This window comes from Myotis daubentonii, chromosome 12 (genome assembly GCF_963259705.1).
Source record: "Myotis daubentonii chromosome 12, mMyoDau2.1, whole genome shotgun sequence".
Lineage (NCBI taxonomy): Eukaryota > Metazoa > Chordata > Mammalia > Chiroptera > Vespertilionidae > Myotis > Myotis daubentonii.
Window position 1 is genome coordinate 14,789,262 of NC_081851.1, and position 27,138 is coordinate 14,816,399.

Here is a 27,138-nt window from a genome sequence, read left to right on the forward strand (position 1 = left end):
CTACTAAGGATGGAGACCCATGCACTCTGACAGGGACTCCATGTATGACCTCCTGGTTCATAGATCAAGGCTCAACCAGTGAGCACGCCTCCAGGGCAAGATGATACTATTTCTAATGTGTGTATCCTGATTTGTTTTCTCTTAGTTATGGTGTTTTCATTCCACTGCATCTATAACCACTTTTTTCCTGTTTATTAAGGCACTGTTTATTTTTCCCAGCTTTATTGAGAAATAATCAATATACACCACTGTATAAGTTTAAGGCAGACAAAAGGATGGTTTGATTCACCTACATTGTGAAATGACTACCACAATGGGTTCAGCTAACATGTACTGAAGATGTGACAAACCAAAATTGAAATCTCTAATGTAATTTGGGTTATTTTTTCTTCAAAGTCAAATCTACAATTGTTACTATTGCAAAAAAGAGCTTGTACTTGGAACTAAAGTGCAGGGTGTGGTGGGTCTGCAGGCTGGGGGCTCTACTGCCCTGGCCCCTTGCACTTGAGCCCTGTGCCTATTCACATGCAGATCCTTTCTCCTTCCAGACTTCACATGAGGCTGGTGATGGATGTGCTGCCCCTGCTGGACGGGGCTCCACAGTCTGTCTTCCCACCATGGAGTGTCAGAGGTGAGAGCCCCCTGTGTAAGGCTGTGGAGCATATGAAGTTCAGAGTCACTTGTGTCTCAGCAGCTCTGGGGGTGACCTCAGCATCAGCATGCGCAGAGCCTATGCTGGCCTCCAGGGTGTGCTCTGTGCGGGTCCAGCTCACCCACAGCTCCTCTCTCCCTGGATTTCAGCCACCTTACTGGTCCTTCTGCTAGAAGCTTTGGTTCTCTCAGAACCTTACAGTCCTCTCCACCCATGAGCTGTGTGGAAGCTTCATATAACAGGATGGTTTTCAAGGAAAACTGGCAAGAGAAAAAGAAGAAAAATAATCAGGAGTCACCACAATACTTTGGAGTCCAGGGCCCGGCCAGGATAGAAGGGGGAAGGGTCCAGTGCAGCCGCCACTCTGGCTCCAACAGGCCCCTGGTCCAGTCTTCTCTGAGTCATTCCCGTCCTGCGCACAGATCAGTGCTAAGACTTGCTGCCTTAAAGACAAATCAGCTCACCACCGTGCTGGTCACTGGTCAAGTTATCAATTCTCTCCCCACTCAGCCCACTGCTGCTCTCTCTGGAGTCCGCAGATACTATTCTCTCTGAGACCATGGTTGACATCATTGGGTGGACAGCTGGCCATTGATCTGCTCCATCTCGATGGCTCCAGAATGATGTGTTTTCTTCTTTTGAGAAGAAGAAAAAAGAGCAAGAATATGGGTCTGGACAGCAAGTAGCCTTTCTGTAGAAATGCATGGACAGTGAGTTTTTACTCTTAGTACTTTGAAGTGCTATGTGGATTGGCATGAGGTACTTTCATTTTATTATTCTTTCTGGATGTTCTTCCTGAAAGTGACTGAGTTGGCTGGCTGCACAGGTAAAGGAACAAGAGGGTGAGTGTGCTGCCCTGTGTGCCAAGTAGCAAGGAGTTTGTGCTGTTCTGCATTTCTGAGCCTCTCTCACCATGTGAATCAGCTCTGGCCAGAGGCAAGGATAGCCATGAGTGGCTGCTCCCAGGCCATCCTGACACCGCTCGTCTGTCCGACTTCTACACCATTGAGCTGTGCTCATTGCCAGCTAAATCCACAAGCCAGGGGAGCCCTGGAGCCCTGAGTCACTGCGTGCAGAGGATGAGCTTTGGTGGCTCCCTGGCCCACATCATGGACCAAAAAGAGCAAGATTTTATGGGGTACAGACACTGAAAATGCCTTCATGACAGCCCTACATTATTACCCTAATGGTACAGGTTTGGATGGACAATTACAAACTCCCTACTTGACCACAGAGTAAAGTACCAAACCTTTAACGAGTGACACTCCATCTCTCATCTACGTTTCACCCGTTAAAATAGGGATGTGTTGATTTCATCCACCAGCATTACTTCTTCCATCTCACATTCAAGTTGACAGGAAAATTGGAGCCATCTGTGGAAGGAGAGAGCATATGAAGACAGGGTATTATTTTTAGTTCATTTTGAGCACCACTCTGTCGAGTACAAAGAGAAAAACTATTTACCTTTCCTGACCTTTAACAGGGCATAGGTATCTTTTCTACGGTTGAGATCTGTAGATGATTAAAAGGCACCTGCTTCCAAGGACAATGCTGCCTTCCTTCATCCTTGTCCTTGGGTTCCGTCACTCCTGGGCCCTGTACCCAGGTCCCAACCAAGGCACGGAGAAGTGAATCTGCTCTGTCGACGAGACCCTGGCCCAGCGTTCCTGGAATGGCACAAAAGGCCCATCCTTGTCACTTGGTGGATGTGGTGTAATGAAGGAGAGGGTCACTGTGGGAGGATTGCACTACCTGTGTTGTGTTTTGTGAGTTGGTTAAAAGGTTTGAAGCTCCCTTAAGAAACCAGGTGGCACAGTGAAGGAGCTGTTCCCCCGAGTGATCGCATTAGAGGTGGCTGAGACACAGCAGCTGTATTAAAAGCTGTGGAAGCTTCATGATGGGATGAGAACTTAGCTGTGTAGGTCACTGGTCTGGATGGTGGCCCTCAATCCCACTGACCACCAGTTCCTGTGGGCAATTCCTTATACTCAGCCCTGACCCCAACTGGACCTGCTGGACCAGATTCCCTGGGGCAAGACAACCAAATCTGGTTGTCACCCCTTTTAGTTTTTAACCTTTTAAAAATATAATTGTAGATTCCATTATTTATAAGAGAGAACGCAGAGGTAGCCCATGGAATCTGACCTGGTTTCTCTCAATAATATCTTATAAAAATCTCACAGCCAGGATATTGACAGTGACCCAACTGCCCATGTAGGGCCGATAGAAAACAGCTCTACCTGATTCTCCCACACCCAGGACAGAGCCTCCTATTTTTTGGGGGGGTATATTATTATCACAGTAATATATTCACAATGAAATTTACCATTTTAACTATTTTTCAGAGCACAGTCCAGTGCTGTTAAGTGGTCCTTAACACAACTTAACAATCATATTGTTGTGCTGCCGTTACCACCATCCGCTCCATCACTGTTCTCATCTTCTCCAACTGAAGCTCTGTCGCCACTAAACAACAACTCTGCATCCACTGCCCCATTACTGGTACCCTCCATCTTACCTCTATGACTCTGATGGCTCTAGGGACCTCATGTGAGTGGGATCACACACTATTTGTCCTTTTGTGACTGGCTTATTTCATTGAGCATCATGTCTTCAGGGTCCATCCAGGTTTTAGCATGTGCCACAATGGCCTATTTTTCTAAATTGAATATATTGGGGTGAGATTGGTAATGAAATCATGTAGCTTTCAGGTATACAGTTCTGTAATACATCACCTGTATGTTGAATTATGTATCTCACCTCCCTCCCCTCTTACCCCAGGTCAGGTCTCCTTCCATCACAATTTATCCTTTCTAAGCCCTCTTCTACACACACCCCTCTCTCTGTGATAATCACCAAACTGCTGTCTGTGTCTGTAAGTCTTTTCTTTGCTTAATCCCTTCACCTTTTCCCCCTAGTCCCCCAACCTCCTCCCCTCTGACAGTATTCAGTCAGTTTTCTGCACCTATGAGTCTGTTTCTATTTTGATTGTAGTTTATTTTGTTCATTAGATTCCACATATAAGTGAAACCATAAGGAACTTGTATTTCTCTGACTGGCTTACTTCACTTCACTTAGCATAATACTCACCGGCTCCATCCATGCTGTTGTCAAAGGTAAGATTTCCTTCATTTCCTTTTTGTGTGTGTGGGTGAGTCGTATTCCGTTGTGTTAATGTACCACAGCCTTTTCTCCACTTATCTGCTGCTGGGCACTTGGGCTGCTGTGAAATCTTTCCTATTGTAAGTAATGCTGCAGTGAACATAGCATTGCATATATCCTTTCCGATCAGTGTTTCAGGTTTCTGCAGAGATATTCTCAGAAGTGGAAATGTTAGATCATAAAGCAGTTCTATTTTTAATTTTTGAGGTAACTTCATACTGCTTACCACAGTGGTTGCACCAATCTGCATTCCCACCAAGAGTACACGAGAGTTCTCTTTTCTCCACATATTCACCAGCACTTGATGTTTATTGATTTATTGATGATAGCCATTCTGACAGATGGGAGGTGATACCTCACTGTGACTTTAATTTCCATTTCTGTAATGACTAGTGATGCTCAGCATCTTTTTGTGTAATAATCATCTGCAGGTCCTCGCTGGAGAGGTGTCTGTTTAGGTTCTTTGCTCATTTTTAAATTGGATTGTTTAATTTTGTTATGATGTTGAGTTTTTTAAGTTCTTCATAAATTTTGGGTATTAAACCCTTATCAGATGTATCATTGGCAAATATGTTCTCCCCTTCAGTGGGTTGTCTTTTCATTTTCTTGGTGGTTTCCTTTGCGGTGCAACAACTTTTTAGATTGATGTAGTCCCATTTGTTTAGTTTTTCTTTTGCTTCTGTTGCCCAAATAGATATATCAGAATAAAAAATATTTCTATGAAAATTTATTGCCTTTATTTTCGTCTAGAAGTTTTACGGTTTCAAATGTCACTTTCAAGTTTTTAATCCATTCTGCGTTTATTCTTCAATATGGTGTAAGAAGGTAGTCTGCATTCATTTATTTTTCCACTTATGTGTCCAATTTTCCCAATAGCATTTTTTGAGTGGACTATCTTTACCACATTGTATATTCTTGTGTCCTTTGTCAAATATTAATTGACCATAAATGTATGGGTTTATTTCTGGACTTTTTGTTCTGTTCCACAGATCTTTATGTCTGTTTTATGCCAGTACCATACTATATTTATTACTATGGCCTCGTAGTATAGTTTGTTATCAGGTAGCATGATTCCTCCCACTTTGTTCTTCTTTCTCAAGATTACTCTATTGGTTTGGTTTTATTTTGTTTGTTTTGTTTGTTTGTGTGTGTGTGTGTGTGTGTGTGTGTGTGTTGGGTTTTTTGGTGTTTTTTGTGTTTTTTTTGTACTTCCATATAAATTTTTGTGATATTTGTTGTAGCTCTCTGAATTACATCATTGGACATTTGAACGTTGTTAATTCTTCCTATCTTTGAACACCATATGTGCTTTTATTAATTTGTATCTTCTTCAACTTCTTCCTGTCTTCCTTCCTTTCTTTCACTTTCTTCTTTCTTCCATTTCTTTCTTTCTTTCTTTCTTTCTTTCTTTCTTTCTTTCTTTCTTTCTTTCTTTCTTTCTTTCTTTCTTTCTTTCTTTCTTTCTTTCTTTCTTCTTTCTTCATGATCTTTACTATGTTCAGGTGAATTCCCTTTATTCACATTTCACTGAGAGTTGATATAATGAATAGGTGTTGTGTTTTGGTGAATGCTTTCTGCGTCTATTGTTGTAATCATGTGAATTTGATTATTTTGTTTACGATGTATCATGTTTTTTATGTGTAGATACTGTACCAAGCTTGCATCCCTGGAATAAATCCCACTTCATCCTGATGTGTAATCTTTTAAATGTATTACTGGATCCAGTTTGCCAATATTTTGTTGAGGATTTTAGCATCTACATTCATCAGGGATATTAGCCTATAATTTTTTTTCTTTATAAAGTCTTATTCTGGTTTGGGATTAGGAGGATGCTGGACGCATAAAATGAGCTTGGGAGGCTTCCGCTGTCTTGAGTGTTTCGGATGAGTTTGAGGAGAACAGGTGCTAGTTCTTCTCTGACTGTTTGATGAAATGCACTGTGAAGCCATCCAGTCCAGCACCTGCGTTTGTTGAGAAGTTATATTTTCTTTTAATTCTCACCTAGTATATATTGTCCAATGAATTTTTTTTAGAGATGTGGGAGGGAGGGAGGGAGGTAAGAAGGGAGAAAGAGAGGGGAGAGAGAGAGAGAGAGAGAGAGAGAGAGAGAGAGAGAGAGAGAGAGACATCAGTGTGAGACACACACATCAAATGGTTGTCGCACACACATGTACACCTCAACAGGTGGCAGGGGTGAACCTGCAACCCAGGTACATGCCTTTGACTGGGAATCGAACGCATGATCCTTTGTTCCGTGGACCACATCTCTAACCACTGACACACAATGGCCTTAGCTTCATTGATCTCATGTTTGTTTTTTACTGCTTTGTTTATTTCTGCTCTGATCTTTATTATTTTCTTTATTCTTCTCACTTTATGGTGTCTTTGTTTTTCTTTTGCACTAGTTCCTCTAAGTGTCAAGTTAGATGATGTATTTCAGATTTTTCTTGTTTCTTGAGGTAGGCCTGTAATGTTAGGAATTTTCCTCTTAGGACTGCTTATCCTGTGCTCCATAGCATTAGGATTGTTGTGTTCTCATTTCCATGTGTTTCAAGGTATTATTTCATTATTTCCTTGATCTCATTGTTATCTATTCATTGTTTAGTAACATGTTAATTAGCCTCCAAGACTTTCTGTGTTTTATAGTTTTTTCTTTTTCTTTTTTCTCTTTATCCTATAATTACTAATTTTTATTGTGGTCAAATAAATATAAGATTTAGAGTTTTAACCACATTTAAGTATACATCAAGTATATTGACATGCAATTCTCACCACCATGTATCCCCAAATTTTTATTTATTTATTCATTTTTGCTTTTCATTGCTTTTATCTCTGTTAATAAATTTATTGGGGCATGGGTGGTTTTAGGTGTGTACAATTCAGTAATAGATCACTTGTAGGTCAGTTTTTTCTAATTGACTTCTAGTTTTATACAGTTATGATCAGAAAAGATTCTTGATATGATTTCAATCTTCTTAAATTTACTGAGACTGTTTTTGTGCCCTAACATGTGGTCTATCTAGATAATGTTGCACGTCCACTTAAAAAGAATGTATATTCTACTGCTTCAGGGTGAAAATGCTCTGAAGATACCAATTAAATCCATTTGATCTATTGTGTTATTTCAGTCCACTCTTTTTTTTTTAAAGACTAGGTGTGAGGCCGCCCTGTGCAAGGGTGAGGCAGCGCCCAAGTCTTCCCCCCCACCTTCTCCCTCCCCCCCCAGCCCCCGCCCATCTCCCTCCCCCCCCCAGCCCCTGCCCATCTCCCTCCGCCCCCACCCACAGGGATCCCAGCCCAGGAGGAGGTCAGGGCCCAAGTCTTCCCCCCCGCCTTCTCCCTCCCCCCCCAGCCCCTGCCCGTCTCCCTCCCCCCCCAGCCCCCGCCCATCTCCCTCCACCCCCACCCGCAGGGGCCCCAGCCCAGGGGAGCCAGGGGAGCCTAGGGGAGCCAGGGGAGCATGTCACACGCTAGGGGGAAGGGAACGCTTCACTGATTTGAGTGTCACCCTTGCGCAGGGGCCACCCTAATCTCCTCTGCATCATTCCAGGTTTACTATATGTGCTGCTGCTGCTGCTGCTGCTGCTGCTGCTGCTGCTGCTGCAGAGTCCAGCACCAGGCCACTCTTTGCTTCTTGATTTTCTGTGCGGAAGATCCAGCCATTGATGCCAGTGGGATTGTTCAAATCCCCTACTACGTCTGTATTATTGTTGAACACTCCATTTATGTACATCAGGATTTGATTTACACATTTACTTGCTCTTATGTTGAAGAAATACATGTTTGCAAGGGTTATATCCTCTTGTTGGATTGCTCTCTTTATCATTCTGTGGTGTCCATTCTTATCGCTCAATATAGCCTTTGTTTTAAAGTCTATTTTGTCAGCTCTAGGTTTACCTCCCCAGCTTATTTCTCATTTGTATTTGCATGAAATACCTTTTGCCATCCCCTTGCTTTTGGTCAGTATGTCTTTCATTCTGAGGTAGGTCTCTTGTTGACTGCATATATATGGTTCTTGATTTCTTATCGATTCAGCTACCATGTCTTTTAATTGCAGCAGTCAAGCCACTTACATTTAAAGTGATTATTTGTAGATATGTTTTATTCTTTTAACTCTGTTTCCCTTTTATTCCTTCTTGATAGTTCTTATACTAATGGTTTGGTGGTAACACACTTCTTTTGCTGTTTCTTGTCTGGGAAGCTCTTTATTTCTCCATCAATTTTAAATGACAGCCTTACTGGGTAAAGTAGTCTTGGTTGAAGGTCCTAGCTTGTCATTATTTTGAATATTTTGTGCCAATCCCTACTGGCCTGGTATGTTTTTGTAGAGAAATAAGCTGACAGTCTTATGGGAGCTCCCTTGTAGGTAACTCACCGTCTTTCTTTTGTTGCTTTTAAGATGTCCTGTCTTTAATCTTTGTCATTGTCATGATGATGTGTCCTGGTGTCAAGCCTTTTTGGGCTCATCTTGTTTGGGACTCTGTGCTTCCTGGACGTGTGTCTCTTCCTTCACCAGGTTAGGGAAGTGTTCGGTCATTATTTCTTTTAATATGGTGTAGTCCCTTAACCTTTCTTTTGTCCTTGTACTCCTATAATGTGGTTGTTGTTAATGTGTCATGTTGTCCCAAAAGTCCCCTAAACATTCCTCATTTTTAAAAGTTCTTTTTTCTTTTTGCTGCTTTTGTCTTCTGTGACCATGTCTTCCAAATCACTAATTTGATTCTCTCCTTAATCAAATTATTTATTTTCTCTAGTGTATTCTTCATTTCAAAGATTTTACTCTTTATTTCTGACTGGATCTTTTATATGGCTTAGATGTTCTTTTTCATGCCTACTATCAGTTTTCAAGTTCCCAATGATTTCATCCATTCTTCACCTAACTTCAATTAACTATCTGAAATATTGCTTGCCTCACTTTGTTTAGCATTTTTTCTGGATGTGTCCCCTGTTCTTAAATTTGGGGCATGTTTCTTTGCATTTTGGCTGCCTCTGTGTGTTTGTTTCTTTGTATTAAAATCCAGGTCTTGGTAGTGTGGCTTCGTGTAGTAGGAGTCCTGTGGAACCCAGTGGCAATTTCTTCTTGATCATCTGAGTTGAGTGCTCCAGGGATGTCCCGTGTGTGTTATGTGAACCTTCCTGTGGCAGTTGATTCTTGATGGCTGTTGGCCCATTCATGTAGTGATTCGATGCTCAGGCTAGTTGGCTGTGACCACAGTGTACCCTGCCTACAGTGTAGTGTATGAGCTGCTGACAGGTGTTGACCACGTGGAGCGCAATTCATCTCAGCGGGGTCTGGTGCCTGCCTAGATCTCTCTTTGGATCTGCCGCTTCTGAGGCTAATTGTATCCTTCTCTGATGTGCTCTGAAGCTGGCTATCGGCTTGTTGTTCCTGGGGCTTCCTGGGAGGGACTCTGGTGCTGAACAATGTCAGATGCTTGATGTGACTCTCCCAGGGCAATCTCTTTGCATCTACAAAGCAATTCACAATCTGTGACAGCCTCTGCTGAGGCCCAGTGAGCACAGGAAGGTCCAAGCAGGGCACCAATGCTGGCTTTGACTAGCATTGAGCCTGGGGGCAGGTCAGCAAAAGCCCCAGAGCACACCATGTTCTGCCTCCCTGTCTGCCTCCATCTGCTGGGTGCCTGTTTGTCTCAGTTAATGAAAGAGTCTCTGGAAGCACTCAAGTTGCATGAGGGAGGTTCTCAGGGAGTCCCCAGGTAGAGGTGAGTGGTGCTCACCAGATGGATGCAGGTTCAAGCTCAGTGTCAGTGTTGGGTCTGAGGCCACTCAGCCAATGTCCCAGGGTATACCACATCCAGCTGCCACCCGCTGGGTCCTCACACATCCTTGAGCAGTGTACAGAAGACGCAGACCAGGCATTGTTTGTAGGAGGAGAATGAAAAAGTCAAAAGAGGCTGCTTCCCAGGATTGAAGGTGTCTGGAATCTGTAGTCTGAGATCAGCCCGGTGAGCTTAAGGGCTTTGCAGAAGGTCTGTGGATTCTCAAAGGACAAAGAGCTGCTTCCTGTTGTAGATGACTCATGGATCCCCACAGGGGAGCGAGAGCATGGTGGGATCATGCAGGTGCAATCCAGCCATCACGTAGTGAAAAGTAGAATCCCCTCATGGGTGGCTGATTTCAGCAGATTCATCCCTCCATTTCTGTCCTAAGAGAACTGGAGCTCTCTCCAGACTTCTGACCAGATGCATGCTCACTGGCTTCCCGGGCAGCACTGTCCCTGCCTTCTTTCCTCAAGGCTGGGTGAGCCAGGCTGGCTGGAGTGTAGGGAAGGGAGGATAGAGGTCCGTTTGGAGGGTTGAAATGCTGTGAGAACTTTTAAGGCTTAAATTTATTTTCTGTGTGTCTGCTCCCACACTATAACTAAGCAGCCAAAGTGATGCTTAGCTCACTCTCAAGGAAGCACAGTTCTGCCCTGCACCAGTGCCACACATCACCAGAGCAGTGAAGGGAGCTACTGGAGGAAGAAGACAGGGCATTCCTCTCCCAGCAGTGTAACACCCTCACAGGCATGATTCTGTCTGGAGAGCTGACCCCTGCTGGAGCACTTAAGGCTTTTAGGCACAGAGTGTAATGATCTGATTTATATTTTTTAAAGATCACTCTGATTTGCATTTTCATTTTTATTAAAAATTACTTCTTTAATTTTTTTTCAATTAGGGATGACATTCAATATTAGTTTCAAGTGTACAAAATAGTGGTTAGACATTTATATAACATATAAAAGCATCTCCTGATAAGTCTAGCATGGGATATCTTTGAAAAGGGTATTAATCCTATTCACGAGGGCTCCACCCTCATAACCTAATCAACCTCAAAAGACCCACCTTTTATTTATTTTTAATCAACCTTATTTGGGTGACATTCATTAAAAAAATTGCATAGGTCAGGTGTGCAATTCTATAATGCATCATTTGTATATCGCATTGTGTGCTCACTGGCTTCAGGTCAAGTCTCCTACTATCACCATTTATCCCCCCTATGCCCTCTTCTCCCTCCCCTACCTGTCACCACCAACCTTACCCCCTACTCCCCACACGCCAACCCACACCCCACACACCCAGCCCCCATCTGCCTCACCACATCCCCAATGCACAGCCCCCATCTGCCACCCCCAACTCCCCTCCCACCAGCTCTCATCCCCCAACACTACCCCTCACCCCCACCTCCCACTCTTACCCCCAACCCTAACCCCACCGCCCCCCCATCACGCACCCCACACCCCACACCTCCCATCCATCCAACCCCAACTTCCCAGCCCCAACCCTCCACTCCCCTTGCCCTGCTTGTGATTTGACATTTGAAATGATATTTGAGATGTGTCTTGAGAGCACGGGTAGGATTTAGACAGATGAAGAAGGTGAGAATATGCTTCAGGTACAGAGAGTCGACATTCGGCCTGGAGGCAGGAGAGATGAACACTGGAGAGACCAGAGCATATGCCCTTCAGATGCCTGTGAGTGAGGGGTCAGGGCAGGGAAAGAGAAGACCCTGCATGGAGGGAAAGGGCAGAGGGATAAGGGGACCAACCACAGAGTGGTCAGAGCAGGAGAGACAGCAGCCCCTCCATGGGAAGGCAGGGCAGCAGGGTCAGGGGACCAGGGGAGGGGCCGATGGACAGGTATGAGAGGGAATGCTGCCAAGGGGCAGGGCTGGGGGCAAGGGCTCCACCATGGGGAACAGGGAACTCTCCATGGAGGGGTCTGTTTCTCCTGTTACCTATCTCTACTCCCATGTCCCCCCTTCCCTGGCCCCTCCATGGATGGTGCCCTAACCCCCCTATCTTGCTCAGACTATGTGGGGTCCTTTGTCCTCCCTGCCCTGCTACCTCCATGGATGATGCCCTCTCCCCCCTACCCTGCCATCTATTTCAGGACCTGTGCTAAAATCCTTGCTGTCTCAAAGTAGGCTTCCCTATCCCCCCAGCCTCTCCTCTCCATGGAGGGTTCCCTGTTCCCTCTCATGCATACCCTGTCCCTCCATGAAGGATTCTGTCTCCTCCATGCCCTTCTCCCTCAAACCGGGGCTCCCTTTCTCCACTGCTTGCCCCCTCAAAGTGAGGTTCTCTGTCCCCCTGCCGTGCCCCCTCCACGAAGGAAATCTTCCTCCCTGACCCTCCCCCTCAAAGTGGGGTTCTCTACACCCCTGCCATGCCCCATCCATGGAGGGTACCTTCTCCTCCCTGCCTCTCCCCCTAAAGTTGGGATCCCTGTCCCCCTGCCCAGCTCCCTCAATGGATAGTTCTGTCTCCTCTGTGCCCTGCTCTCTCAAAGTGAGGTTCCCTTTCCTCCTGCCCTACCCTCTGCATGGGGATTACCTGTCCAACTGCCCTGCCCCCTGCCCATAGAGGGTTCCTGGTCTCCCCTCTCCTCCCTGCCCTGCCCCCTATAATTGGGGTTCCCTTCCTTCCTGTCCTCCCCACTGCATGGAGGGTTTGCTGTACCCACTATTCCATCCCTACAAGTGCAGTTCCTGTCCCCCAGCTCTAACTCCTTTCTGAAGGTTTCCCTGTCCCCCTGCCCTGCCCCCTCCATGAAGGTTTCCCTGTCTCCTGCCCTCTACCCTCTATGAAGAGTCCCCTCTCCTCCCTGCCCTGTCCCCTCCATGGAGTGTGCCCTCTCCCCCCTGCCCTGTCCCATCCATGGAGGGTTTCCTGTTCCTCTGCTCTGCCGCCTCCAAGGAGGGTCCCCTCTACTCCCTGTCTGACCCATCCCTGTTGGGTTCCCTGGCCAGCCCCCCCGCCTCGAGCCCTGCCCCCTCCATGGAGGGTTCCCTGCCCCACCTGTTCTGTAGCCTCCATGGAGGTTTCCCTGTCACCAATGCCCTGCCCCCTCCCTGGAGGGTCCCCTCTCCTCCGTGCCCAGTCCACTCCAAGGAGTATGCCCTCTCCCCCCTGCCCTGTCCCATCCACGGAGGGTTCCCTTTTCCTCTGCTCTTCCCTCTCCATGGAGGGTGCCTTCTCCTCCCTGCCTTGTCCTCTCCAAGGAGAGTCCCCTCTCCTCTCTGCCCAGTCCACTCCATGAAGGTCCCCACTTTCCCTGCCCTCCCTCCTCCATGGAGAGTCCCCTCTCCTCTCTGACAAGCCAATCCTTGGAGGGTCCCATGTTGCCAGTCCCCACTGCCCTGCCCCATCAATGGAGAGTTCCCTGTTCCCCAAACCCCCTGCCCTTCCCCCTCCATATAGAGCACCCATGCCCACTATCCTTCCCTTCCTTGGAGGGTCCTTTCTCCTCCCTGCCCTGTTACCTCCACGGAGGGTCCCATCTCCTCTTTAGCTATAACCTCCATGGAGGGTCTCTTCACTCTGTGTCCTCTTCCCTCCATGGTGGGTCCCCTGCTCCACTGCCCTGTCTCCTGCATGAAGGGTCCCCACTTCCCCTGCCCTCCCTTCTTCATGAAGTGTCCCCTCTCCTCCCTGCCCAGCCCATCCTTAGAGGGTTCCCTGTATCCCTTCCCCATAGCCCTGCCCCCTCCATGGAGGGTCCCCTATTCTCCCTTCCCTGTCCCCTACGCTCCCTGCTCCATGGAGGGTACCTTCTCCTCCTTGACCCATCTCCTCCATGGAGGTTCCCATCTCCTCCCTGCCCTTCCTCTCCCTGGAAGGATCCTTCTCCTCCCTGATCTGTCCCCTTTATTGAGGGTCCCTTCTCTCCCTGCCCTGTCCGCTCAATGGAGGGGTCCCCTCTCCTCCCTGCCTGGCCCATCACTGTAGGTTTCCCTTTCCCCGTCTCTGCCCTCTCCTCCCTGCCCTGTACCCTCCATGGAGGGATCCTTCTCCTCCCTTACCCATGCCCTCCGTGGAGGGTCCCTACTCCTCCCTACCTGTCCCCTCCATGGAGGGTTCCCATAACCCTACTGTCCCCCTGCATGGAGAGTACCTTCTCCTCCGTGACCCGTCCCCTCCATGGAGGTTCCCATCTCCTCCCTGTCTTGTCCCCTCCATGGAGGGTCCTCTCTCCTCCCTGTCTGTCCCCTCCATGGAGAGTTCCCATCACCTTAACAGTCCCCCCTGCATGGAGGGTCCCAACTCCTCCCTGCCCTTCTCCATCATGGAGGGTCCCCTCTCCTCCCTTCCCTTCCCCTCCATGGAGGTATCCTTCTCCTCCCTGACCCATCCCCTCTATTGAGGGTCCCTGCTCCTCCTTGCCTGTTCCCTCCATGGAGGGACCCCTCTACTGCCTATGTGTCCCGGAAAGGAGGGTCCCCTCTTCTCCTGGCCCATCACCTCCATGGAGTTTCCCCTCACACCCATGCCTGTCCCCTTCATGGAAGGTTCCCTGTCCCCACTGCCCTGCACCCTCCATGGAAGGTCTCTTCTTCTCCCTACCCTTGCTGCCTCCATGGAGGGTCCCATCTCCTCCCTGCCCTCACCCCTCCATGGAGGGTCCACTCTCCTCTCTACCTGTCCCTTCCATGGAATGTTCCCCACTGCCCTGCACCCTCCATGGAGGGTCCCATTTCATCCCTGCCCTTTTCCCTCCATGGAGGATCCCCACTCCTCCCTGCCTGACACCTCCATGGAGGGTCCCCTCTCCTCCCTGCCTGTCCCGTCCATGGAGGGTCCCCCTTCTCCCTGCCTGTCCCCTCAATGGAGGGTTCCCTTTCCCCATGGCCCTGTCCCCTCCATGGAGGGTCCCCTCTCCTCCCTGCCTGTCCCTCCATGGAGGATTCCCTGTCCCCACTGCCCTGCATCCTCCATGGAAGGTCCCTTCTTCTCCCTACCCTCTCCCCTCCATGGAGGGTCCCCTCTCCTCCCTTCCTTTTCCCTCAATGGAGGGTTCTCTCTCCCCACTTCCTGTCCCCTCCATGGACGGTCCCCTCTCCTCCCTGCCCTCTCCCCTCCATTGAGGGTCTCCTCTCCTCCCTACCTGTCCCCTACATGGAGGGTCCCCTTTCCTCCATGCCCTCTCCCCTCCATGGAGGGTCCCTTCTCCTCCCTTCCTTTCCCCTCCATGGAGGGTCCTCTCTCCTCCCTGCCCTGCCCTCTCCATGGAGGTTTCACTGCCTCTCCTACCCTGCCCCCTCCATGGAAGGACCCCTTTCCCCTGCCCTTCCCCATCCATGCAGGGTCTTCTGTTTCCCTGCCTGTTCCCATCACTCACAGGCTCTGCGAGGCATGTGCTCTGGTCCCCAGTGTTCCTCTGTCCTGCCTCCAGGCCGTGTCCACTGTCTGCACATGAAGCACATCTCACCGTCTTCATCTGCCCAAATCCTCCCGGGCTCTCAGGATACATGTCAAATATCATTTCAAATGTCAAATCACCGAGTGATCTTTAAAAAATATAAATCAGATCCCCCTATTCTCGTGCCTAAAAGCCTTCCTGCTGTGATAGCAATTTCAACCCACACTAGGGCCCTCTATGCCCTCCCCCCGACCCCCGCTCTCTGCTGTTCCCATCCAGCCTGGCTCTCCTTGCCCTGGGGCACTGCCTCTCCTTTTGGGGTGGCTTCCCCAGGTCTCCATGGCGCCAGTTCTTTCTCAACAGCCATGTCTCAATTTAAACATTTTGGGGAGCCCTTTCCTGAGCCTGCTAGGGAGTCACTCTGCTCTGAAGCCCCCATGTAGCCAGCCCTATGGTATATCACCTGGCAGTAGCTCACAATACTAACAGAGGTCAGAATGGTAAGACAGGTCATAGAGGTAACCTAGCCACCATGCCAGGCCAGCCATGTGGGCCAACCTCTCAAGTTTTCTGGTGGTGGTGTTGTTAAAAATCAGTGAATAAACATTTATTGACCCCAACATACCAAAGGCCCTCTACAGAAACCACAGGAGGTGTGGCTCTCCTGGGTCCTGGCCCTCAGTAACTAGGTGTTCTTAAAAGTGAAAACTGGGTGGGAGGGTGGGTCAGAGAAGCCAGGGAGGGACTCCACTTGAGTTTCTGTCTTTGAGGCTGGAGGAAGGGATCAAAGGCCAAGATTTTGGGGAGCCCCAGGAAGCTGGGAGTGGCTTTGGCAGGGACACAGAAGGGAACTGTGCCATAAGGAATGGATTCTGCACCTCCCCATGTGCAGGACCCTGAGGCCTCCTGGGAGGAGGGCAACCCAATGAACCACCTCAGGTTTCTGACCCACAGCACCTGGGATCTCACACTTTGTCCTGTGAACCACTGCGTTTCAGGTCATAGGTCAGGGCACCAATAGAAATCTTTTGTGTCCCTGTGGCTCCCTAGTCATATAAGATAAGTCTATTTTCTGCATGGCTCTTCCTATCTTCTGAAATAAAGTGTGGCCTTGGTTCTTGTTCGCCTGTCTGTCTCTCAGGCCCTCTCAGCACCTGAAAGGTGACCTGTGAAGGCCAAGTCCCCAAGACCCAGGTAGATAGCACACACTTGCTGAATGATTTCCTGAGCAAAGAGCTCTTTTCGGATTTCATATATTTTTTATTTGTAATAAACCTGATTCATTAACATGTACATACATATGATATCTTCATCCTCTTTAGGACATCCCACATAGATTCATGAATTTTTAAAATATCTTAATTTTCTGGTCAAAACCCGCGTCTCAATTTCTTGTTCAGAAATGCAGTAGCTGCTTTATGTCCTGCCTCGGGGAGGAGAGGGTTCTGACTGCAGACCAGGTTCAAGCCAGGATGTTGCTCCTGTTCCTGGTCCTTCACAGGCCAGTCCTTTGGCCTCTGGTGGCCAGTTGACCCATGATGCGCCCTTACACCTCTTCTCCTGTTCACCAGCCTGGTGTTGCTTCCTGCGTTGGTCACAAGGTGCAATATACAGATCCTGTCACATAGAACCCACACCTGAAACCTATATGTTTTTGTTGACCAATGTCACCCCAATGGATTTAATAAATAAAAACATTTTTTTAAAAAACACACATTAGTTATTTTGCAGATTGAAACTGGTTCAGGGAGATGAAGGGACTGGTCTGAGGTTCCCCAATATTCCCACTGCCCATGATTCTGAATGCCCAGCACTTTCTTGTCTTTCTCCCATTAGACTTCAAAGGCCCTGCCTTTTAAAAATCCAAAGGAGCTGAAAAAACAGTAGGAAGCTTCAAACCTCCTTTGGAAAGCGAACTTTAAGTCAGCAGAGTGGAACATCTTCTCTATGAGTGTTTCTTTGCTTCTTTGTTCATTCATTTGCCAAATGTATGTTTTACAGACATTTCTAGAACTGACCTTTTCAGTACTGGCTCTCCCTCTCAGAAGGTGCCTAGGCCTGTGCTAGGACCAAAGAGTCCCCAGTGCTGAGTGGGAATTCAGCAATGACTTTTGAAGGTTTCTTTTTAAGAAATATATACAAATTCTGAATTACTTTTATCACTAGATACTAGGAAGGGTTCTCCCCTCACAAGAGCCTTTATGCTATTTTCACAAGACCCCTGCTCAGTATCTAGTGAAAGAAGGTCAGCTTACTTTACAGAAACACAACAGGTGAAACCACAGCATGATTTTTATAATAAGAAATTTCCTTTGCACATTGTACCGAGGAAGAAAAACCTTTAAGAAGAAATGTCAGATAGAGTTACAGTTTTGTATGAATAAAGATAAGTACGGACCAAAGTTGCAAATATATTCAGTATGTTCAATGTGCAGAAAAAATATAGCTTATTTATTTATTTCTAAATGGATTTTCTCTTGAGTCCCCCACCAGGGGATAGAGGGGACAAGAGCAAAAGAAAATATTTAGCTCAATTTAATATCTGAGTTCAGCCTCATGAACTGAATCCTGTCTTTAAATGAACACAGTGCCTTTCCCATTGGTGTTATATGGGATGGGAGGTGGAGCTATTTTGTTTTTCTGGCAACAGGGGCAGAGTCTTTGTATCTCCTATTGTCGCCCAGGGAGTAGCTAGTCTGGGTCCATGTGTGGAGTCCTACTCCAAGTTTCCCTCTGGAGTTCTCACCCAGAGAGCGAGGACATGCAGCATCCCTGCTGGGGGCTCCCAGTCTGCCCCGATAATCCCAGGGGAGCAGTCCTCAGCCCTCCAATTCTAACCCCAGTGTCTGTGTGTCCCCCTCTCCCCTCTGAGAGTCCTGGCTGCAGAGGAGGGGACAGGAGGCATCTGCAGTTCCCTGTCCTCAATCTCTTCATTTGTTCCCACAGTTACCAGAGCTCAGAAGGCTTTGCTTCTCCTTCCTATCCATACAGACCTTCCCTGATGGAAAACTTGAGAACACTGGAAAAGAGGGCACATGAAGACTTTTCAAGAGTATGTAAGTGTTTACAAAGTATTTGAGAAAATTAATTTCTAAGTTCTGTTCCTTCTAGGTGCTCTTTTCAAATTTGATCTGCCTGAGGAGTCATCTGTGATTATTTTTTTCCCATCTCACCTTTCACAGTCTCTCCTCTCATTTTAGTAAAGAAAACCATGCCTTCCCCACCTCCACCCAGAAATCTTACCATTGCCCCTGGGTGTGACACTCTCCAGCCCTCTGAACTATGAGTGCATGCCAACTAATCGCACTGCATGAAGCAAACTCTATCTGAGAAGGAATTCTTAGGGTAATCTGAAGGCAGCAGGAAAAACAAAAGCAGAGACTTCAGAGGTAGTTGGAGTCTTTGTCACCTCCAGCTACACAAATGGTAAACACAGCCTGATACCTGTCCAGACAGTATAAAATCTCACAGTGCTCAAAAGGGTTGATAAAAGGGAAAAATGGATAAGTTTTTGCTAAATAAACATCTGCACAATAAGAACTAAAAAAAACCTAGTTGTCTTCCATAATTCAGGCACTTTACATGTATTGTTCTAATCCCACAATGGTCCCCAAGTGCCTCCCATTTTAGAAAGCCGAGAACTGAAGACAGGAGGCCAGAATTGGTGGGGCTCCAAATCCAGCCAAGTCAGCTCCCCCAGAGTAAGCTGCCTCCTGTGTCAAGGGTTTCCTTGTCCTCCCTGATGGAGAGTCTGAGCTTCCGTTCCTAAGACACATGCTGGTGTCTTCATGAATTTCAACCAATTTCCAAAAGCACCAGTGGGGAAAGATTTTTTTTATTTTTATTTTTATTTTTTAAAAAAAACATATTTTATTGATTTTTTACAGAGAGGAAGGGAGAGAGATAGAGAGTTAGAAACATCGATGAGAGAGAAACATCGATCAGCTGCCTCCTGCATATCCCCCACTGGGGAAGTGCCTGCAACCCAGGTACATGCCCTTGACCGGAATCAAACCCGGGACCCTTCAGTCCGCAGGCCAACGCTCTATCCGCTCAGCCAAACCGGCTTTGGCGGAAAAGAATTTTTACGGCTAAGGACAGCAATAGGGACACAGAAGAGACTCTCATTCAGAACAATTTGAGCATAGAAAATGTTTACAGATATGCTTCCAAATAAATGAATGAATGTCACACTGGGCTCAACGTTTAGACAGGTGCAGCTGCAGAGAGAATCCAGAGACCACTCAGCTGCTCTGTAGACATGGGAGCATCCTACGAATGACACTTGCCTTGACACCTGCCTTGCTGACAAGAATTATGCAGATGGCTTCAGGGGTTATACAAAACTTTATATAAATCAAATAAAGCTTTAGCCAGTACCAGTTTGGCTCAGTGGGTAGAGCGTCAGCCTGCAAACTCAAGGTCCCAGGTTCGATTCCTGTCAAGGGCATGTACCATGGTTGTGGGAACATCCCCAGTGGGGGGCGTGCAGGAGGCGGCTGATCAATGTTTCTCTCCCATGGATGTTTCTAACTCTCTATCCCACTCCTTTCCTCTCTGTAGAAAATCAATAAAACTTATTAAAAAAATTCTTTAGAAAAAAATATTTAGTTGGTTTTTTTTTAAGTGAATTACTGAATCTTCTGAAACTTATTTTGGCTTTTGCAAAAGTTCAAAAAATTCCACATTCTTTATATAGTTTCTTCCTTCGTTGATTTTTTTTCCCCTCCAATACTGGAAAAAGATAAAAAATAAAGGCATGTTGAAAGAAGAACATAAAGCCGAAACCTGTTTGGCTCAGTGGATAGAGCATCGGCTTGCGGACTGAAAGGTCCCAGGTTCGATTCTGGTCAAGGGCATGTACCTGGGTTGCGGGCAAATCCCCAATAGGAGATGTGCAGAAGGCAGCTGATCGATGTTTCTCTCTCATCGATGTTTCTAACTCTCTGTCTCTCTCCCTTCCTCTCTGTAAAAAATCAATAAAATGTATTTTAAAAAAATGTATTTCTACATGGAGGGACCTGGGGAGTGTTATGCTGAGCGAAATAGGCCAGTCAGAGAAAGACCAGTATCACATGATCTCACTCATATGTGGATCTAATGAGCAAAATAGATCCAGAGACATAGAACCATAAAACAGACTGGTGAATTATAGAGGGAAGCATGGTGTGGGGTGGGGAGAGATGAACCAGGAGCTTATATGCATATATACATAGCCTATGGACACAGACAATGTGTGGTGAAGGCCTGGGGTGGGGCAAGGGTGAGGGCTAGATAGGGGTGAGGGGCGGGGGGGGGGTAGGGGAAGGGGACATCGCTAATACTTTAAAAAATAAATAAAAATTAAAAAAAATTATTTATATTTTATGGGTGTTTTTTTTTGCATTTGCTAATTTTGTTTTCCATTCTCTGTCTTCCACACCTCATTTTTACCCAGTAGTCTATGTTCAGTATAGGATTCTCCTCTTCTCAAGGGGTCTTAATAGACTCAAAGGAATGTAACTTTCACAAAAAGTGCTTGAGAAAGGAGTGAACCTCAGAATCCCCTACCTACAGCTTGCAGATCTCTGAGTCTATGAGGAGCTGAGGGCCATATCCAGGTTACATAGCAAGTTAGTGACCAAGCCAGGACTCGAGTCTGATCATTCCCTTCCTGTCTAGAGCGTTCTATTCTCCTCAAAACTCCTGTTAGCTCCGTGTACTTCCAAATTCTTCCTGAGCCTTGAATGGCCATTGAGACAATTATTAATATATTTCATAGAGGAAGGGAGAGGGAGAGAGATAAAAACATCAACGATGAGAGAGAATCATTGATTGGCTGCTTCCTGCATGTCCCTACTGGGGACCAAGTCCACAACCCAGGCATGTGTCCTTGACTGGAATTGAACCTGGGACCCTTCATTCTGCAGGCCGACGTTCTATCCAATGAGCCAAACCAGCTAGGGTGACAATTCTTTTTAATTAAGGCTCATCCAGACCAATCAGACTTCTAACTTGACATCAATTTATGATAGCAGGATGTTCTATCATACCCGTAAGTCCAACCGTATTTTAACCTCATCTTCTATGAGCTGTATTGTAAAAGTGAATACTTACTTTGACCTCCGTAGCACCCTTGGTCTTTTCTAGCAAGATAAACCAATATGGTCTTATACATTTTAAGAACCAAGAATCACTGTGTCCCAGGGACTTATATATATATAAGCACGTTTACACTTTAAAGCTATGTAGACCCATTCAAATGTAACAGAGATGCTACTTTAAACCAAGCATGAGTATACGTAATTCACAATGAAAGCAAGGTGATGGAGAGGCAGTAATAACAGCTTCTCAACCTTGTGACTGTCTCAGTGTCCCTGCCTCCCTTGCCTGTGCTATTTCTTTTGCTTCTGGTTCTAAGTTCTTTGGAAGGTGGGGTGCAGTGCACTTTCTAGAAATGCCAGGCAAGAGGTAGTGGAGTTTAAACATTTTGAAAAAGTCCACTTGACTTCAGGGCAGACTCCAGCCTTGCTGCTGGCAGTCCAGGCCTTCCCTTCAGCAGTTAAGGACATGAGCATCCAGCTAGCACAGCAAGAGAAGGAAAGTGAAGCTCTTAAAAGTTTTACTAAGTGGATCTGTGTGCGCAGCAGCCCAGGAATCCAGATATCGCGTGAAATGTTGACCCAGGCTGTGGCATCTCTGTGGGCCTAGGCTGTGCGTCCACCTGGGTCACCCTGAACATCAGACCTCGATGAGACAATGAGCAAGTTCCTGGGCCCCTGCTATGTCCAACTGGCCAAGAACTGGATTCCCATGCTGGGCATATGGGGCACCATGGGCACCATGGGGCTAGTGTGGGCCACTGAGTGGAGGCTGATTCTAGACTGGGTAGCCTACATCAATGGCAAGTTTAAGAAGGATGACTAATTACATTGACCCTCCTCAGACCCCTCTGGTGCCTGGTGGTGCCAACAGGTTCCATCTCAGCCTTTGCTGCATCTGGAACAGCCCCAGCCTTCAGCAAGGATCGCGAGGAAATCCATAGTGTGACTTAGGATTTTCCATGTTTCTGAAAATAATTTTGATGTATGAATGCATTAAACCATGCTCTGAAACCCGGGGCGGGGGGGGGGGAGTTAGTAAGTGTCAATAGTGTGCAACATTGTTCACAAACATTCTTCTCTCTTTATCTGTACAATATTTCTGGTGGGAAGTTGTGTTTACCATTTTAATAACGGAAAAATGAAAGTGGAGAAAGTCCCCCCCAACCCGCCAAATGGTGGCCTAATAGGGAGAAACGTCACACACCTCCTCCTGGGGCCAGGCCCGAAAAGGGACGAAATCAGACAACATCCACCCAGAAGCACCAGAGTAGACATGGCTGAGGAGACAATTTTCATTTTAATTTTTATTTGTTTGTTTTTTACTGTTTGCCTAATATTAACAATTATAAACAGAGCCGTGCAACTAGTATCTGGAACAATCCCTACAGTGTTACAGTGTCGGGCACAGCTTTTCACTCTCTTCACACCACTGGTTCTCTTTGCGCACCTGGGATTCCTCTTCTTCAGTAAAGTCATTTTTTATATGGAAGGTCTTGCGAATCTCTTCGGGGGTTTTCCCCTTGATCATATTGGCAACAGTCTTGCATGTAACATCAAGCAAACCTTTGATGTCTAAATAGTTTGCAGCCAGAATTAGTTCAAAGAGTGTTCCTTGGTCAACTTTGAGGAATTCTTGGTCCCAAACAGGAATATCATCTGTTCGCTTCTCTTTGTTCTCATCATCCTCAGGAGGTGGAGGGTCATCCTTGTGGTGGGTGCACCACGGAATGACCTTTTTTAATGTTGCTGCATTAACATTTGGTAGAGGAACTGGGTCATCATCGCCTTCATCATCCATTCCCAAATATTCTAACATGGTCTTGATAGTCACAGATTGTTTGGCAATTTCAACATCAACTTCAAATATCTCTCCATCAGAACTCTGCAATTTAATTGGAGGCATGGTGCTCGGTCTCAAGGAGAAAGCGTGCCGGAGGCTGACGAGAGCCGGGCAGCGTCAGAAGAACCAAAAGCAAAAGGTGGAAAACAAGGCCAGTTACTTGTTCGGGCGCCAATTGTTGGGGTCCAACCCCAGCAGGTCCAGGGGTTCCCAAAGGTGCGGATGCAGTTGGCGAAGAAGGAATGACACGGAGACAGCGTTCAGTTGATCAGCAGCCCAGCCAGGTTCTCTAGCCTGGATCTCCAGCGAAGTTCTGTGTTTGATTGTCTTGTAACATCTGTATTTATACCAGTTGATTTTAGTCCTATCAATTTCTCTTCCAATGGTTAGGCGGTTTCTTATCTCCATTCCAGGGAGTAAAGATTATGTAGCTTAAGCGTGATTGTTTAGTTAAAGTGATTAACTACCTGCCTATTTCCCTCCCTAACTTCAGGGGAAAATCCCTATCTGGGGAAACAACCTTTCTTGGAGAGGTGACCTTGGTGAAAACAGATAGCACCAAGAAGGGGAGCAAACATATTAAGAACAGTATGCCATATACGCCAGGTCCCTTGAAACATATGCTGTGCAGATGTTTCTTCCCTGCAGCGACTGTGTCAAGCAGCAAAAATGGACAAGCTTCTGGCAAATTCTCCCTTTTTTATTTTTTAAATGACAGTGTATTTAAGTCCCACAGTATTGCCTTGAAATCTGTTACAGCAAATCTTTTGCAAGAGTGACTTGGCCTTTTGCTCTTTCATACAATTGTAGAATTTGACTTTTCATGTTCATACACTTGAAGAAAGGGGACCATTGTTATTTCTAAAAGACACTGGAGGAAACATTCTTAGAAACACTGCCCAGTGAAATGTATCTCACCCCCTAGATCAAAGGTAACCATTCACATTCTACCGTCCACTGCCTTCAACCTTATTTTCCTTAACCCAATCTCATAAAAAATCAGTTTAATTATGACCTTGAACTTAGACAGCCCAATCAGTAATCACACATAGTTTATCCATTTTTCACCACAAGTACCCTATAAGGCAATGATGGTGAACCTTTTGAGCTCAGCTTTTCAAAATTTTGAAAAACCTTAACTCTGGTGCCATGTCACATATAGAAATATTCATTTTTATATATTTGCAACCATAGTAAAAAAAAAAGATTTATTTTTTTGATATTCATTCTATGTATTTAAATGCCATTTAACAAAGAAAAATCAACCAAAAATATGTATAAAATGAAAAAATACAGAAAAACAATGTACATTTAGGAAAAAATAATAATAAAAACAATGATAATCAAATGGTATGAAAACTAGAAACTAGTGACTTTTTTGGTGCTGAAGTTTGTCTGCTAATTCTTTGATTGCAGGTTCATTATTCGTTTGAATAAGGAAGAAGAGTGCAACTATGAACAAGGAATTTTGTGTGCTTCAAACAGAGTGCCTGACACTTTTAGCGAAATAAAAAAATCTAGCAATCGCTTTGCTAAGAATTTTTTCAGCAACATATTTTTGTGAGACTTTGTTCTCAGCATTAAATAATATTACAACGAACATAAGAAATGGGCTAAGAGATGAAGTTAGTGGTGCTTGCTTGGCCTTGAAGTGCACCAAGTATGAACCTGTTTCTGCTTTTGTTCACGTTATACATATTTTTGGTTGATTTTTCTTTGTTAAATGGCATTTAAATATATAAAATGAATATCAAAAAAATAAATCTTTTTTTTACTATGGTTGCAAATATTTTAAAAATTGAATATTTCTATATGTGACCCGGCACCAGAGTTAAGTTAGGGTTTTTCAAAATGTTTACATGCTGAGCTCAGAAGGTTCGCTATCACTTACTTATAGGGTACTTGTGGTGAAAAATGGATAAACTATGTGTGATTACTGATTGGGCTGTCTAAGTTCAAGGTCATACTTAAACTGATTTTTATGAGATTGGGTTAAGGAAAATAAGGTTGAAGGCAGTGGACAGTAGAATGTGAATGGTTACCTTTGATCTAGGAGGTGAGATACATTTCACTGGGCAGTGTTTCTAAGAATGTTTCCTCCAGTGTCTTTTAGAAATACAAGGGTCCCCTTTCTTCAGGTGTGTGAACATGGAAAAGCCAAATTCTACAATGGTATGAAAGAGCAAAAGGCCAAGACACTCTTGGAAAAGATTTGCTGTAACAGATTTCAAGGCAATACTGTGGGACTTAAATACACTGTCATTTAAAAAATAAAAAAGGGGGAATTTGCCAGAAGCTTGTCCATTTTTGCTGCTTGACACAGTCGCTGCAGGGAAGAAACATCTGCACAGCATATGTTTCAAGGGACCTGGCGTATATGGCATACTCTTCTTAATATGTTTGCTCCCCTTCTTGGCGCTATGTGTTTTCACCAAGGTCACCTCTCCGATAAAATTTTGTTAATAATTTTTATCTTTTTCTTCTTCCTCTTCTTAAAGAATACCCTTCAAATTTCACATAATACTGGTTTGGTGGTGATGAACTCCTTAGCTTATTTTTGTCTGTGAAGCTCTTTATCTAACCTTTGATTCTAAATGATAGCTTTGCTGGGTAGAGTAATCTTGGTTGTAGGTTCTTGCTACTCATCACTTTGAATATTTCTTGCCACTCCCTTCTGGCCTGCAAAGTTTTAGTTGAGAAGTCAGCTGACAGTTGTGTGGGCATTCCCTTGTAGGCAACTGACTGCTTTTCTCTTGCTGCTTGTAAGAGTCTCTCTTGGCTCTGTTTCTGCCTCCCACCCTGGTGCCCTTCTCCTCCCAGTTCCCATCCCTCCCTTCTCCTCCCTTCTCCTCCCTCCTTTCCCAGGTCCTAATAGCGGCTTGGGCTGTGAAGCGCCCGCCCCTCCAGCCTCCTCTGCGCTTGCTCATTGGCTGAAGCCTCAAGGACGCGCACCCCAAGGGTGGGCGGCAGCCATTGGGGGACTGAGCAATCCAAGTATTTGGATGAGGCAACATTCTGCCCTATAAAAGGAGCAGGGAAAGGGGGCGACCGCGCAGTTTGAATGGCGGTGCCAGTGAGTCAGTGCTGGGATCTTGCTGGGTGTCTGGCTCTTCCTTTCTCTGCCCTGCTCGCTTGAGCTTCAGCAGAAATCGACATGGCTGGTGGTAAGGTTGGGAAAGACTCCGGAAAGGCCGAGACAAAGGCGGTTTTCCGCTCGCAGAGAGCCGGCTTGTTGTTTCCGGTGGGCAGTATCCATCGACACCTGAAATCTGGGACGACCAGCCATGGACGTGTAGGCGCTACCGCTGCTGTGTACAGCGCAGCCATTCTGGAGTACCTCACGGCAGAGGTACTTGAATTGGCAGGCAACGCATCAAAAGACTTAAAGGTAAAGCGTATTACCCCTCGTCATTTGCAACTTGCTATTCGTGGAGATGAAGAATTGGATTCTCTCATCAAGGCTACAATTGCTGGTGGTGGTGTTATTCCACACATCCACCAATCTCTGATTGGGAAGAAAGGACAACAGAAGACTGTCTGAAGGATGCCTGGATTTCTTATTATCTCAGGACTCTAAACACCCTAACAGCTGTCTAGTGTTGGTGATTCCAGCGGACTGTATCTCTGTGAAAAACACAAGTTTGCCTTTGTGTAATTCTATTTGAGCAAGTCGCAAGTTTAATTAGCTTTCCAACCAACCACATTTCTGCATTCGAGTTGTAACCGTATTTAAGTGTTACTTTGGCTTCAAAGAACCTTGATTCTGAAGTAGTGGTTTTGATTGAGTTGACTGCTTTTAAAAAACTGTCTGGATTTTAATTGTGATGCAGAAGTTATAGGAACAAACATTTGGTTTTGTACAGACATTATTTCCACTCCAGTGGATAAGCTCAATAAAGGTCATATCCAACAGAAAAAAAGAAAAAAGTCTCTTTGTCTTTAGCTCTTGGCATTTTAATTATGATGTGTCTTGGTGTGGTCCTCTTTTACCAGAAGCTGCTCCGTCCTTGCTGCTTGACACAGTCACTGCAGGGACCTGGTGTATATGACATACTCTTCTTAATATGTTTGCTCCCCTTCTTGGGGCTGTGTGTTTTCACCAAGGTCAACTCTCTGAGAAAGGTTGTTTCCCCAGATAGGGATTTTGCCCTGAAATAAGGGAGGGAATAAAACCTTTTAAATAAGTGCCAGGTGGGTAGTTAACGACTCTATCTAAGAACAATCATGCTTAAGCTACATAATCTTTATTCCCTGGAAAGG

The 27,138-nt window shown here is 45.9% G+C and overlaps 4 protein-coding genes and 2 non-coding genes across 6 annotated transcripts in view; 3 read left to right on the forward strand and 3 right to left on the reverse strand.

The window, feature by feature from the left end:
• LOC132213907 (protein Daple-like) overlaps window positions 1-21,645 on the forward strand; it is a 133,937-nt gene extending 112,292 nt beyond the window's left edge. Inside the window, 1 exon segment of the mRNA XM_059660787.1 lies at window positions 21,449-21,645. Coding sequence (XP_059516770.1) covers window positions 21,449-21,645 — 197 coding nt within the window.
• On the reverse strand, window positions 7,288-7,391 carry LOC132214009 (U6 spliceosomal RNA). The gene has a single exon (XR_009448114.1). It is a non-coding gene; the product is annotated as a U6 spliceosomal RNA (small nuclear RNA).
• On the reverse strand, window positions 10,174-10,376 carry LOC132214036 (small nucleolar RNA SNORA74). Its single transcript, XR_009448136.1, has one exon. It is a non-coding gene; the product is annotated as a small nucleolar RNA SNORA74 (small nucleolar RNA).
• Window positions 21,646-21,693: 48 nt separating the features above from the next.
• On the forward strand, window positions 21,694-21,861 carry LOC132213012 (cytochrome b-c1 complex subunit 10-like). Its single transcript, XM_059658968.1, has one exon. The coding sequence runs from the start codon at window positions 21,694-21,696 to the stop codon at window positions 21,859-21,861; it is 168 nt and encodes a 55-aa protein (XP_059514951.1).
• A 552-nt stretch (window positions 21,862-22,413) lies between these two features.
• LOC132212999 (S-phase kinase-associated protein 1-like) lies at window positions 22,414-23,012 on the reverse strand. Its single transcript, XM_059658956.1, has one exon. The coding sequence runs from the start codon at window positions 22,939-22,941 to the stop codon at window positions 22,429-22,431; it is 513 nt and encodes a 170-aa protein (XP_059514939.1). The 5' UTR covers window positions 22,942-23,012; the 3' UTR covers window positions 22,414-22,428.
• A 2,900-nt stretch (window positions 23,013-25,912) lies between these two features.
• LOC132213008 (histone H2A.Z-like) lies at window positions 25,913-26,546 on the forward strand. Its single transcript, XM_059658963.1, has one exon. The coding sequence runs from the start codon at window positions 26,033-26,035 to the stop codon at window positions 26,417-26,419; it is 387 nt and encodes a 128-aa protein (XP_059514946.1). The 5' UTR covers window positions 25,913-26,032; the 3' UTR covers window positions 26,420-26,546.
• Window positions 26,547-27,138: the final 592 nt, after the last annotated feature.